A 15,380-nucleotide genomic window follows, 5' to 3' on the forward strand; every position below is an offset into this window, starting at 1 on the left:
CCAAACCATGATCCACATCTCATCAGACACATCCCAGTGAATGATAATAGGAACAAGCAAAACTCCACATTTTACAGGCTTCTCCCCATATTTCTTGGGAACTCCAATCCTTTCACACACCCACTCTAGTTCTTCATTCCATTGAGCAATGTGACACTGGCACACCCAGTTCTCCTAAAACAGCTAGCTTTGTCTCAGAACAATCAAATTTCCAGCGTCCGATTCAAAAATTGTGGTTAAAACATCGGACACCTGCTTTCATATTTGGGTTTCCAGTTTCCAATACAATAAGAAACTCTCAGGTTACTTTTGCACATCCAAACCTTACTGTTTCTCATTCAGCCCTGTGTTCCTGATTCTTCCGTGACCACTCGAAGGTTCTCGGGAATCAAAACAGGACGAATTCAGGGTTTATTCCTCCCAGCCTCTGCTAAAGTAACACGAATGGAAGTGAACCAGACAAACTTTTCTTTTCACTATTTAATTTGGTTGTTTTCTTGGAAAAAAGCAATAAGGCGAAAAAACCCAAAAATATAACTATAATTTCGTCTTCTTTTAAGTCTGCCTTTCTTCCACCTCCATGACTTGAAGCCTAGTCCACTGACAGGGATCAGGTTAGGCCTCCAAACCTGGGAGAGTAGTGCAGGAGCATTTAGGGGCCAGGTTGGGCCAGGGAAATGTGGTCAGGGTCCGTGCCAGGCCCTGCTTTGCCTATCTCCGGTCACTTCTTCCGTAGCCCTCGTGGCAAGCGGATTGGAGGCTCCTTTTCCCTGCTCTGGGACTGGGGTATGTGGTTGGAAACATCCAACAGTCACCCCTCTGTCTTGCCCATCAGCTAGGAAGGAGGCAGAGGGGAGGAAAGGGCCGGGGGAGTGAGAGGAGATGAGAGAAGGGAGAAGGGGAGAGAGAGTGTGTGCGCGCGTGCTTTTTATAAATAAATCCCACTGGAGAGGTGTCTTCCTCTGGAATGATGAGTCTCCCCCCCAGCACTCCCAATGGCTGAGGCTCAGTACTTAAGGAACAGAAACAAACAACCCCCTTAATTTGGGATCCTCAACCAGAGGTGGGCAATAAGCGTGAGCTTCTGGAGGGAACAACTCCAACCACCCCCCCAGAATACAAAATAAGACAAGGCTGGAAACCAGGATTTAGCTGAAGTTGACTTTTGTCCCCTCCCAAATGGCAGTGCTCTCAGTCCCCCAGCCAAGCAAGGAGGCCCTTCTGGGGCTTGGAGGGAGGTGTCCAAGCCAGTTCATGCAGGGGGGGGAAGTGGGGTGTTTCGGTCCAGTGGAGGGGGGAGGGAGGAGGAGGAAGAGGAGCACAATCAGGCATCTGATGCTCAATCTGCTCTGGATCCACAAAGGGCCCCCAGGGAAGAAGGCCTGTGAAAGTCCTGGCTGAGGGACCACTTGGGCCCGATCCTCACTCGGTTTCAGCTTTCCTTGTCCCTTCAAGGTGCGAGCTTGCGCGGAGGGTGGGGAAGAGAGAAGAGGAGGGAAGGGAGAGGCAGAAGAGGAGGGGAGGGAGAACTCCTCGAGTCCACGTTATAGAATTTAATGCAAAAACCTGGGAGTGGGGAGGGGACAAGTGATAGCAAAAACAAGATCCTTGATGGGAGGGAGGAAATTCCAACAGAAAAATTAGATTTCTCTACATATATATAATATACAGATATATAACACATTATTCTGGAGGCGGCTCCAGTCCACGGGGCTTTAGAGAGAGTGGAGACAGTCATTCCAGATCATCGCGTCTCACGTCTCCCGGTCATCGAAGGCGGGCCGGGGAGCCTCCAGCTCCATGGGTGTGGTCCCATGTCGGCCGAAGCAAGGGAAGGCGCCGGAAGGGGAGTTTGGAGTGATTTGGAGGGCAGAGGTGGGTTCGGGCCCCCCTCCTGCCTCCGAAGTTCAAACCATTCCCATCAAACGTCCACAGAATCATCTGGGCGGGTCAGACATCTCTCCTCCCACTATCTAGCAAGGCTCCCTAGCTTAGGGGATGGAGGTTACCGGCGAGTCAAGTTAGCGCTTCCAAGAATTGGGACCGTCAATATGCTCGGACACACAGGTGCGTGCGTCTGACCCTATTCTTTTCCTGGTGCCCAGTCCCCAGAAGTACCAGTTCCGGCTGTCTTCCCTTGGTGATTTCCTGTCCTGTTTCCTTTTTAAAGGAAGTTCTGAGATTAAGTCTTGCTCTGCACAGCACCGGACCACCACCGCTGTCCCCGGCCGTCCCGTCCCGAAGCAACTCACCTTGAAGGGCATTCTGGAGAATCAAAAGAGTGTAGCCATGATGCGGGGGTCAGGGGACAATTTTCAAAGGGGACAAGGGAGGAAGCGAGCCGGGGGGATTCTACAACCTCGCAGACAAGAAAGAATGCTACCTCCCGACCACCCGATCTCTTCCAAATATTAGGTACGTCATCAACTTCTGTTTCAAATAGCTAAGGCAACCCAGCCAAATCACCACCACCGACTTCTGTTTCTGGTGATTGATTCGGAACAAATGATTGGTTAAGACAGACAGACTTGGGGAAATTCCTAGGTAAAGAAGTCAAAATCGCTTGCTGTCCTCCCTTCCGAACTCTTCCCCGACGATCCACCTCTCTCTTCCTGTTGCCACCACTTCAGAAAATGTCCGGGCATGAGTTCCAGTCCTGTTTCTCTTTACTCTCCCAGTATCCTCCCCTATAAATGTGAGTTATTTCCTTGGTGACAGGGTCCTTCCTGCGCTCAAACCACAACGCCTTGTAGGGGTCGTAAGGAATGCCTAAGAGACAAGAGAGGAAAGAGAAAAGAAGGAAGGTGAGTGCGAGTTGGGTCAGCTGGCACTGGTTTTGCCCCAAGGTATAAGGGGGAAAGACCCTTCCCCCCCCGCCATCCATCTTACCATCTTCCGTGGCTTTCACAGCTTCTGCTTCTCTCTTTTTGCGGGAAATTCGCTGCTTCTCCTCCAGGCGCTGCTTCTCAGCATTGGCTTCATCCCAGCGCCCGTTCTCCATCAGCCTCTGGTCCGGCCGCAGTCGACTGTCTGTCGGGGCGGTGCCGCTCTCCAGGGCGTTGAGGGTCAGGGCCAGTTCTGAGAAGTAGTACATGTTTTCTGCATTCCTCCTGGTTAGGGGAGAACGACATTCAGAGGGGGACGAGCCCACCATCGGTGACGGCGGCCGAATCTTCGAAGACGCTGCTAAGGATACTTCAAGAAAGATCTGTTCTCTGTCTCCCCCTTCTAGACTGTGAGCCCGCTGTTGGGTAGGGACCGTCTGCATATGTTCCCAACTTGTACTTCCCAAGTGCTTAGTACAGTGCTCTGCACACAGTAAGTGCTCAATAAATACGACTGAATGAATGAATGAATGCCTGAAATCTCCCTCAACCAGGGAGGGGGACTCCAGTCGCTTTCAGGTTCTGTCATTCATTCATTCATTCAATGGTATTTACTGAGCGCTGTGTGCAGAGCACCAGTTGCTTCCAGTTTGTCATTCATTCATTCACCCAATTGTATTAACTGAGCGCTGTGTGCAGAGCACTGTACTAAGTTCTTGAGAGTAGAATACAACAAAACAATAAACAGACACATGCCTTGCACACAACGAGCTTACAATCAATCATATTTATTGAGCGCTTACTGTGTGCACTGTACTAAGCGCTTGGGAAGTACAAGTTGGCAACATATAGGGACAGTCCCTACCCAACAGTGGGCTCACAGTCTAGAAGGGGGAGACAGAGAACAAAACCAAACATATTAACATATCTACAGGGACTGTCCTGGCTCCACCTTTCCTGGACCGTCAGGGCCCATGGGAGGCTTGGCTGAATCAACTGACCTTCCAAAAGCAGTTTTCTACGGGGTGGGAGGGTTCTATAATCCCGTACTTTGACAATGTCTATGGGAAGAAACAAGCCTGGAGGTTGCTGAGGCTGAACAGCATTAGAGGAACTGCCTTGGATGCTTCTCTTCTGGGTTCCATCTTGGGAATCTTGGGTGCTCAGGGAGTCCACATCTGACAGTGGCTCCGCAGGAACCCCCTTCCCAATGTCACTGGCCCCCCTGAAAGCTGAGGGAGGGGCCCGCTTACTTGAGGTGAGGGACGGCGGGTGGGAGACCCCTTCTTCCCAGTTGCCTGGGACCGTTTCCGCCTTACAGGGCTCTGCGGCTGCCTAATTCCCTCCAGCCTTCCCCGCTCCTTGGACTCCCAATCACCCTCCTCCCAAGGAATGAACTCCCGGGAACGATAGGCAACGGTGGACGGCATTTAAAGTCCCTGTGTCCCCTGAAGGAAGGCCGGGTTAGACGTCCCGGAGGCTTGTGGGGGCTTAAGGCAATCGATCAACCGTATTTATTGAGCGCTTACTGTGTGTACAGCACTGTACTAAGTGCTTGGGAGAGTAAGATATTACAGACATACTGCCTGCCCACGATGAGCTTACAGCCTGAAAGACTCCCTTCCCTGAGTGGCTCAGTGGAAAGAGCCCGGGCTTTGGAGTCAGAGGCTGGGGGTTCAAATCCCGGCTCTGCCAATTGTCAGCTGTGTGACTTTGGGCAAGTCACTTAACTTCTCCGGGCCTCAGTTCCCTCATCTGTAAAATGGGGACTAAGACCGTGAGCCCCCCGTGGGACAACCTGATCACCTTGTAACCTCCCCAGCGCTTAGAACAGTGCTTCGCACATAGTAAGCGCTTAATAAATGCCATTATTATTATTATCATCAATATGGGTTACCTCATCTGTAAAGTGGGGATGAAGACTGTGAGCCCCCCGTGGGACAATCTGATCACCTTGTAACCTCCCCAGCGCTTAGAACAGTGCTTCGCACATAGTAAGCACTTAATAAATGCCATTATTATTATTATTATTAACAATATGGGTTACCTCATCTGTAAAATGGGGATGAAGACTCTGAGCCCCCCGTGGGACAATCTGATCACCTTGTAACCTCCCCAGCGCTTAGAACAGTGGTTCGCACATAGTAAGCACTTAATAAATGCCATTATTATTATTATTATTATCAATATGGGTTACCTCATCTGTAAAGTGGGGATGAAGACTGTGAGCCCCCCGTGGGACAATCTGATCACCTTGTAACCTCCCCAGCGCTTAGAACGGTGCTTTGTACATAGTAAGCGTGTAATAAATGCCATTATTATTATTATTATTATGAAGAATTATTATTATGCCTGAGTGGCACCCAATGGCATGCTTCAGCTTCCCTTCTTGTCTGGGTTTGGGGGAAAGGAGCAGACCCAGCCTGGAACCCTGCCCCAGAGATGGGCTCAACTCTTTCAACTGCTCAACCTAATGATGGGAGGCTAAAATGAACTACCTTTCCAACCGCCCTCAGGACTCCTGCCTCTGGCCTGGAATGCCCTCCCTCCTCATATAATAATAATAACAATGGCATTTGTTAAGTGCTTACTATGTGCAGAGCACTGTTCTAAGCGCTGGTGGGGATACAAGGTGATCAGGTTGTCCCACGTGGGGCTCCCAATCTTAATCCCCATTTTACAGATGAGGTAATTGAGGCTCAGAGAAGTTAAATGACTTGCCCAAGGTCACACAGCAGACATGTGGCAGAGTCAGGATTCGAACCCACGACCTCTGATTCCAAAGCCCGGGCTCTTTCCACTGAGCCACGCATACCCGACATACGATTACTCTATTCCCCCTTCAAAGGCACACCTCCTCCAAGAGGCCTTCCCTTTTCTCCCACTCCCTTCTGCATCACCCTGACTTGCTCCCTTTATTCACCTCCCCCTTCCCAGCCCTGCAGCACTTACGTACAGATCTGTAATGCATTTACTTCTATTAATGTCTCTTTCCCCTTCTAGACTGTAAGCTCACTGTGGGCAGGGAATGTGTCTGTTATATTTTTATATTTCTAGACTGTGAGCCCGTTGTTGGGTAGGGACCGTCTCTATATGCTGCCGATTTCCGCTTCCCAAGCGCTTAGTACAGTGCTCTGCACACAGTAAGAGCTCAATAAATACGACAATGAATGAATGTTGTTATACTGTACTCTCCCAAGCGCTTAGTACAGTATAACAGCATTACAGTGAGAAGTAGCGTGACTCAGTGGAAAGAGCCCGAGCTTTGCAGTCAGAGGTCATGGGTTCAAATCCCGGCTCCGCCAACTGTCAGCTGTGTGACTTTGGGCACGTCACTTAATTTTTCTGTGCCTCAGTTACCTCATCTGTAAAATGGGGATTAAAACTGTGAGGCCCCCGTGGGACAGCCTGATCACCTTGTAACCTCCCCAGCGCTTGGAACAGTGCTTTGCACATAGTAAGTGCACCTGTATATATGTATATACGGTTGTGCATATTTATTACTCTATTTATTTTACTTGTACATATCTATCCTATTTATTTTATTTTGTTGGTATGTTTGGTTTTGTTCTCTGTCTCCCCCTTTTAGACTGTGAGCCCACTGTTGGGTAGGGACTGTCTCTATGTGTTGCCAATCTGTACTTCCCAAGCGCTTAGTACAGTGCTCTACACATAGTAAGCACTCAATAAATACGATTGATGATGATGATAGTAAGTGCTTAACAAATACCGTCATTATTATTATTGTTATTATTTCAGTGCTCTGCACACAGAAAACGCTCAATAAACTCGACTCTCTCTTCCCGAAGGGTACCAGGATAACTCTGTCCCCACTGCCCCGGGCCGGGAATCCCTTTTGGGGAACCTGCGGCCTGAGCAGGCCCGGGGCGGCCCACTCACGGTAGTGGGTTCCTTTTCCACAGCATGACCCGGCTCTCTTCCGCCTCGTGGCCCCGCTGCCGCCCGTCACCGCCGTTTTCCCCGTTGACCGGCGACACTTTGAAGTGATCCATCTTCTCGTCCCAGGTGCCCACCAGGGCAAAGTGGACTCTTCCTGATGGGTCCATCACTTCCCCTGTTACCTAGAGACACGGAATGTGGGGGTCACTCAGTCCAGCCTCAATTTTTTTCCACTCCGTCCAGCTTGTTTTTCAGTCCTCATGGGCGTGAGCTTCGGGTTCAAGGGGGAAGTGAATCATCATCATCATCATCAATCGTATTTATTAAGCGCTTACTATGTGCAGAGCACTGTACTAAGCACTTGGGAAACTCATGAAGGTTTCACACGCACCACGAAAGGTCCTCAGAGGTCATTACCGGCCAGCCCCACCCTAAGTTAAAGGGAACTGGCACCACCCTCAAACCTTACTGGGTCAAGTTTCTCATTCTCTTTTCCTGCTTTCAGTCCCTTTGTTCCTCAGTTTCAACTGACTCTTGTTCTCTCCCTCTACTTCCCCTCGGGTCATCTTTCCGAAGAAAGCAAAAGACCTGTTTAGTAAGTTTTATACACCGTTCCCTTCCTTGCTGTCTCCCCTCCTCCATTTCCCTTCTTTCTCAATCCTCACCCAGAGGAAAAAAGACAGGGCGCAGCAACAGCACTAGGGCCATGTGCTGGGTCCAACACACGCACCGACCTGGAGGATGGGTTTTGATTCCTGCCTCTCTTACCTTCCTGGCCACATCCCGTGAAAAGTAGCTATAAGGGACAAACTTGAGGTTGCATTTGTCCCCCGTCTTGTGGTTCACGATGTCGATCTCGCCGGACTGGGGAGAGAGGATACCGCGAGTTACTCTGCCTGCTCCCATTAGCCTCCACTCCTGAATCGGGACATTTCAGGATCCCCTAGCTCCTGTTCCCAACTTCGCCCCATGACAGAACCAGTGATGCCAGATGGTTGGTTTAATTTATTTTGCCACCTGCCTGCAGGAGAATAGAGAACTAGTGAAAACACTCAATTCCTTTCCTTTTTCCTCTCTGGAAGCGCCTCCCTAAGGTAACGTCCGTTCCCCCTTAAACAGGAGACCCTCTGGGTAGCTTGGCTCACCTGGTCTATCCACAGTTTTCCCACGATAATGTTGTGCACCGTGGTGGTGACTTTTTTCCAGGTGTAGTGATGGCCGGTTGCATGGAATATACAGTGGATGGTACCTAGGAGGCATAGGCGGTTAATGACGAGAAGAGACTGTGATCATCATCAATCATCAATCGTATTTATTGAGCGCTTACTGTGTGCAGAGCACTGTACTAAGCGCTTGGGAAGTACAAGTTGGCAACATGATCACTCCTTCGCTCCCACCCCCTTCCCCAATCCCCTGGGCCCTTCCCTCCTCCCACCTACCACCCTTGAGCGAGGGGCATTACAGAAAGAGTAAAGGTTTGAAAGTGCCGGTTGGATTTTAAAACCAAACCCAAACCCCCAAAATACAGCCAGAATAAGGGCAAGGACTGGGTCTCTTCAGATGAATTTTGGGTGCTACTCATCATCATCATCATCAATCGTATTTATTGAGCGCTTACTATGTGCAGAGCACTGTACTAAGCGCTTGGGAAGTACAAATTGGCAACATATAGAGACAGTCCCTACCCAACAGTGGGCTCATAGTCTAAAACGGGGAGACGGAGAACAAAACCAAACATACTAACAAAATAAAATAAATAGAATAGATATGTACAATAGTACTCGGCCTAGCTATGAAAGTTTGGGTGCAAGAGAAGGTAGATAATGAGACAGGTGAGACTTCTGCCTTTGAATCGTTGCCAAGCCAGCACTCAGGCATACTGGTCACGTGTGGGACAGAAAATGCTCCAACAGGAGGAATCAGGACATTGGCTTTCCTTAATTGCTGGCATTAAGTTTTGCAAATTCTCTCTGACACTCATTGGTTTCGAGGTTCTTTTCAGAGTAGCAGTGGCTGAGTGAAAAAAGCCCAGTGTGGTGTGGCCCAGGGGAAAGAGCACAGGTTTGGCAGTCAGAGTCTTGGGTTCTAATCCTAGCTCCGTCCCTTGTCTGTTATGTGACCATGACCGTGCTTCAGTTTCCTCATCTGTAAAATGGGGACTCAGTACCTCTTCTCCTTCCTACTTAGATTGTGAGTCCCATGTAGGCCAGGAATTGTGCCTGACCCTATTAACATGTATCTTCCCCAGTGCTGAGGCGAGTGCTTGACATGCAGTAAGCACTTAACCGATCCTCCTCAATTATTTCACATGGACATTGTCATAGAAATTTTTTTTTATGGTATTTATTATCATTATTAGTAACAATAATAGTAGTAATAATTATGGAATTTGTTAAGCTATGTGTCAAACACCGTTCTAAGCGCTGGGGTGCTTACAGATGAGGCAACTGAGGCACAGAGAAGTTGAGTGGCTCGCCCAAGACTAGCTGCTTGAACTATGGCTTTGGTAGACACAAAATAATCAGGTTGGACACCGTCTTTGTCCCACATGAAACTCACAGCCTTAATCCCCATTTTCCATATGAGGGCACTGAAGCACAGAGAAGCGAAGTGTTTTGCCCATGGTCTCACAGCAGCCAAGTGGTGAAGCCGGGATCAGAACCCAAGTCCTCTGACTCCACCAGGCCATGCTGCTTCTCCGGGATTATTAGGTATTATCAAGAAAGCACTTTGAGTTTTTAAGAGTACGGCCTACTAATAATCACAATAATCGCTACAGTGACGGACAGAGCTATGCAAGAACCCTGAAAATAGCCGCCAAGGAGATCCTGCCTACTTACTCTCTAGTGTACTCTCACAAGTGCTCCGTCCGGTGCTCGGCATACAGTAAGCGCTCAATAAATACCACTGATTGACCGACCAGTACGGGCAATGAAGACCGCAGTAGCTATCCCGCCCCCGCCCGTTGGTCTATCACCCTACGGCCCTGCGGCGGTCCCCCGTAATTGGGTTTTAGAACTAAAACTCCCGCGGGCAAGTCACAATGCGCCACACACCCCTGAGAAGGCGACTGACAGACACGAGAGAGAGGCACCGCGCACGCTACAAGCGCTCGAGTCAGTTCCTTCAGGCCGTTTCTCAGTCCTGAAGTCTTTGAAGCAGCGCGATTTACTGGATAGAGCACGGGCCTGGGAACCAGAAGGTCATGGGTTCTAATCTCAGCTCCGCCACATATCTGGTGTGTGACTTTCAGCAAATCACTTGACTTCTCCTGCCTGGCCTCAGTGACCTCATCTGTAAAATGGGGATTAAGCCTTATATGGGACAGGAGCTGTATCCAACCTAACTTGTATCTCCCCCAGTGCTTAGAACAGTGCTTGACACATACTAAGTGTCCTACTAAGTGTCATACCAAGGTCCTAATGAGAGCTCACCTCCTCCAGGAGGCCTTCCCAGACTGAGCCCCTTCCTTCCTCTCCCCCTCGTCCCCCTCTCCATCCCCCCATCTTACCTCCTTCCCTTCCCCACAGCACCTGTATATATGTATATGTTTGTACATATTTATTATTCTATTTATTTATCTTACGGCTCAGTGGAAAGAGCCCAGGCTTTGGAATCAGAGGTCATGGGTTCGAATCCCAGCTCTGCCACATGTCTGCTGTGTGACCTTGGGCAAGTCACTTCACTTCTCTAAGTCTCAGTTACCTCATCTGTAAAATGAGGATTAAGACTGTGAACCCCACATGGGACAACCTGATCACTTTGTATCCCCCCCAGCGCTTAGAACAGTGCTTTGCACATAGGAAGCACTTAACAAATGCCAACATTATTATTATTATCTATTCTATTTATTTTATTTTGTTAGTATGTTTGGTTTTGTTCTCTGTCTCCCCCTTTTAGACTGTGAGCCCACTGTTGGGTAGGGACTGTCTCTATATGTTGCCAACTTGTACTTCCCAAGCGCTTAGTACAGTGCTCTGCACACAGTAAGCGCTCAATAAATACGATTGATACTAACTGCTTAACAAGTAACATAATAATAATAATTATTATTATTTGGGCGTGGATCGAGACTTATCCGTCCTTCATGCCGGGAGACTCCAGTGATTTTAGGCATTAGAATTGGGATCAATAAGAACGACAGAGAGGGCTTTCACCACTCACAAGGTGTAATCTGGGGCTCTGGACATTCACTCTCAGTTCACGGCCCGTCCCTTGATTTCGGGCAAATGCTAGTTTTCCGTGAAATTTCTACACGTCTTTCAGCACTGCCCCGGAACCCGGTATAACCCGGGTCAACGTACGGGTCCCCTGCACAACATTTTTTTCTCTCGCAAAAGATTATTTTAGACTGTGAGCCCACTGCTGGGTAGGGACTGTCTCTATATGTTGCCAATTTGTACTTCCCAAGTGCTTAATACAGTGCTCTGCACATAGTAAGCGCTCAATAAATACGATTGATGATGATGATTATTTTGTGTTTGGATGGCTACCCAACTGCCTTGCTTGCCCCTGCTCCATTGGGCGATTCTCCTTGGGCAGAGGTGATTCCCCGCACAACGGGAGGGCTTCCCTAAGGACGGCTTTGCACCGGGCTCTCCCGTCTGAGATTTTTGGAGGATACCGCAACTCGCTTGTGAGATCGGAGGGGAGTGACTGCCCCTGCTTCCCACGCCGCTCCCCTCTACGGCTAGATTGACACGGCATTGAAAGCGGGGTCAGTGCTGATGGCAGATGGATGAGCAGCACGGGCCCACGGCCACGAATCCCGGGAATTTTGCCTCAAGGAAGGACTTGATCTACTGCGCTGGCTGAACGTGGCTGGGGCCGGGCGGGGAGGGAGGGGTGGGAGGACAGGATTTCTTTGTGGATGCAAGCCATCCATTTCTCTCTCAACACACAGTGGAAAGGGAAGCCTGACAATAACGACAATAATTAGGACTCGGAAAATCCTTTCAACTACTCCCCGGTGACCGATGAAAAATCAAGCCGTGAGAAGTGACTAAATCCTACTTTTTTCCGGTATTTGTCAAGCGCTTATTTTGTCAGGCACTGACTGTTCAGGGGTATTCATTCAGTCATTCGTTCGTATTTATTGAGTGCTTACTGTTTGCTGAGCGCTGTTTTAAGCACTTGGATCAATAATAATAATAATAATGATAGAATTTATTAAGCAGTTACTATGTGCAAAGCACTGTTCTAAGCGCTGGGGACGTTATAAGGTGATCAGATTGGCCCACGGGGGGCTCACAGTCTTAACCCATTTTACAGATGAGATAACTGAGGCGCAGAGAAGTGACTTGCCCGAAGTCATACAGCTGACAAGTGGCAGAGCCGGGATTTGAACCCATGACCTCTGACTCTACATATACATATCTGACTCTACATATACATATACATATCTATTCTGTTTATTTTATTTTGTTAGTATGTTTGGTTTTGTTCTCTGTCTCCCCCTTTTAGACTGTGAGCCCACTGTTGGGTAGGGACTGTCTATGTTGCCAATTTGTACTTCCCAAGCGCTTAGTACAGTGCTCTGCACATAGTAAGCGCTCAATAAATACGATTGATGATGATGATGACTCCAAAGCCCAGGCTCTTTCCACTGAGCCACGCTGCTTCTCCAATAAAAGAATAGATCCAAATTAATCCATCTGGACGCAGTATGTCCCAAGTGGGGCTCACAGTCTTAATTCCCTTTTTACAGAGGAGGGAGGGAACTGAGGTACAGAGAAGGCAGGTGACTTGTTCAAGGTCACAGTGCTCTGAGTGATCCCACAAGGGGGAGGAAAAGTGGTATTGAAATCAATCAATCCATCAGTGGTTATTTATTGAGCACTTGCTATACGCAGAGCACTCTACTAAGCGCTTGGGATAGCACGAAACAACAGAATTAGCAGAGACGTTCCCTGCCCACAACAAGCTTACAGTCTAGGCTATAATTAGACTTTAAACAAGCCGTCATAGTTGTAAAGAGAAGCCAACAGAGGCAGAAACAAAACAGCCATTTTCTATCCTGAAAGGCATTTTTTCCTTTCTAGCGTATTTGTTAAACACTCATTCTGTGCCCAGACACTGTACTAAGCGCTGGGGAAGATACAAGCTTATCAGGCTGGACACAGTTCCTGGCTCCCATGGGGCTCAGTCTTAATCCCCATTTACAAATGAGGTAACAGGCACAAACAAGTTAAGTGCACATAGCACATAGTAAGCGCTTAATAAATGCTATTAAAAAAAAAAAGTGACTTGCCCAAGGTTACACAACAGACAAGTAAAGGAGCTGGGATTAGAACCCAGATCCTTCAGACTCATTCATTCATTCAATTGTATTTATTGAGCGCTTATTGTGTGCACAGCACTGTACTAAGCGCTTCCAGGCCCGGGCTCTACCCACTAGGACACGCTGCTTCTCTGAGCAGTTGAGTTACAGGGATGACTAGACTGTGAGCCCACTGCTGGGTAGGGACCCTGGGCAAGACACTTCACTTCTCTGGGCCTCAGTTCCCTCATCTGTAAAATGGGGATTAACACTGTGAGCCCCACGCGGGACAACCTGATGACCTTGTATCCCCCAGCGCTTAGAACAGTGCTTTGCACATAGTAAGCGCTTAACAAATGGCATTATTAGGGACTGTCTCTATATGTTGCCAACTTGTACTTCCCAAGCGCTTAGTACAGTGCCGTGCACACAGTAAGCGCTCAATAAATACAACTGAATGAATGACTCCTCCTCCCCCGGCGTTCCAAGCGTGGCTCAGTGGAAAGAGCCCGGGCTTGGGAGTCAGAGGTTGTGGGTTCTAATCCTGCCTCCACCACTTGTCAGCTGCGTGACTGTGGTCAAGTCACTTCACTTCTCCATCCTCAGTTACCTCATCTGTAAAATGGGGATTAAGACTGTGAGCCCCCCGTGGGACAACCTGATCACCTTGTATCCCCCTCGGCGCTTAGAACTGTGTGTGGTACATAGTAAACGCTTAACAAATGCCATCATCATTATTATTATTGTTATTAGGAGGAATCTGACACACATATTTCAGGAAATGCACTTCTACCCCTAACCGAGAAGGGCCTTGAGGGACGGGGGCAACTGGGGGCAACTGACCAAGAGGCATGATGGAGAGGTATTTGCCACGGAACTTGCTGGTGATTTTGATCTCCTGGCGCAAGGTCCAGCCATTTTTGGAATCGGCGTGGTGTGCTGCGGCCGGGGGGTGATGGCTCACCTGGAAGAGAGGAAGAAAGGGGAGGGGGCAAAAAGGCAGGGTTTAGCTTAAATGTCCCGCAGAGACACAGTGCACCCTGCTTCTGAGGGTGCCATTCATTCAATCATATTTATTGAGCGCTTACTGTGTGCAGAGTACTGTACTAAGTGCTTGGGAGAATGCAACACAACTCTCTTCCTCCCCCTTCCCCCCCACCCTACCTCCTTCCCCTCCCCACAGCACCTGTATATATGTGTGCACAGATTTATTACTCTATTTTACTTGTACATATTTACTATCCTATTTATTTTGTTAATGATGTGCACTTAGCTTTAATTCTACTTGTTCTGACGACTTGACACCTGCCCACATGTTTTGTTTTGTTGTCGGTCTCCCCGTTCTAGACTGTGAGCCCATTGTTGGGTTGGGACCATCTCTATATGTTGCCGACTTGGACTTCCCAAGAGCTTAGTACAGTGCTCTGCACACAGTAAGCACTCAATAAATACGATTGAAGGAATGCATGAATACTCTTTCAAGTGCTTTGTACAGTGCTCTGCACACAGTAAGCACTCAATAAATACGACTGAATGAATGCTCTTCCAAGCACTTAGTACAGTGCTCTGCACACAGTAAGCGCTCAATAAATCCATGAGCCCGCTGTTGGGTAGGGACCATCTATGTTGCCAACTTGTACTTCCCAGGCACTTAGTACAGTGGTCTGCACACAGTAAGTGCTCAATAAATACGATTGAATGAATGAATGAATGCTCTGCACACAGTAAGTGCTCACTAAATACGATTGAACAATCAACAAACTCATTCCCAGCCCACAAGGAGCTTACAGTCTAGACTGGGGGAGACGGACATTAACATAATTCATAAGTGCTGGGGGGCTGAGGGGGGGAAGAACAAAGGGAGCAAGTGTGATACAGCAAGGGTGATACAGGAGGGAGTGGGAGAAGAGGAAAGGGGGGGCAGGGAAGTCCTCCAGGAGGAGATGTGCCTTCAATAAGGCCTCGAAGGCGGGGAGAGCAGAGTAATTGTCGGAGGATTCGAGGCGGGAGAGTGCTCCAGGTCAGAGGCAGATGTGGGCGAGGGGTTGGTGGCGAGACTGAGGCCCAGTAAGAAGGTTAGCATCAGAGGAGCATAGTATGTGAGCTGGGCTGTAGAAGAAAAGCGAGGTGAAGTAGGAGAGGGCAAGGTGACTGATTATTTTAGAGCCAATGGAGAGGAGCTTCTGCTTCATTCCCAAGTGGATGACCCTCTATCAATCAATCAATCGTATTTATTAAGCGCTTACTGTCTGCACAGCATTGTACTAAGGGCTTGGGAAATACAAGTTGGCAACAATAGAGACAGTCCCTACCCAACAGTGGGCTCACAGTCTAGAAGTGGAGAGGAGCTTCTGCTTCATTCCCAAGTGGATGAGCCTCTAGTACGGTCAACCAGA

At 48.7% G+C, this 15,380-nt stretch overlaps 1 protein-coding gene across 1 annotated transcript in view; it reads right to left on the reverse strand.

Moving 5' to 3' along the window:
- Positions 1 to 1,538: 1,538 nt before the first annotated feature.
- Positions 1,539 to 15,380, reverse strand: part of LOC119943348 (oxysterol binding protein) — a 53,868-nt gene continuing 40,026 nt past the window's right edge. The window contains exons 9-14 of the mRNA XM_038764262.1: positions 13,828 to 13,948; positions 7,871 to 7,974; positions 7,494 to 7,589; positions 6,726 to 6,907; positions 2,890 to 3,110; positions 1,539 to 2,769 (exon numbers count right to left, since the gene is read on the reverse strand). Coding sequence (XP_038620190.1) covers positions 2,627 to 2,769; positions 2,890 to 3,110; positions 6,726 to 6,907; positions 7,494 to 7,589; positions 7,871 to 7,974; positions 13,828 to 13,948 — 867 coding nt within the window. The 3' untranslated portion in view covers positions 1,539 to 2,626. The remainder of the gene's footprint in view (positions 2,770 to 2,889; positions 3,111 to 6,725; positions 6,908 to 7,493; positions 7,590 to 7,870; positions 7,975 to 13,827; positions 13,949 to 15,380) is intronic.

The sequence above is a fragment of the Tachyglossus aculeatus genome, chromosome 22 (assembly GCF_015852505.1).
Source record: "Tachyglossus aculeatus isolate mTacAcu1 chromosome 22, mTacAcu1.pri, whole genome shotgun sequence".
In the NCBI taxonomy this organism is placed as follows: Eukaryota; Metazoa; Chordata; class Mammalia; order Monotremata; family Tachyglossidae; genus Tachyglossus; species Tachyglossus aculeatus.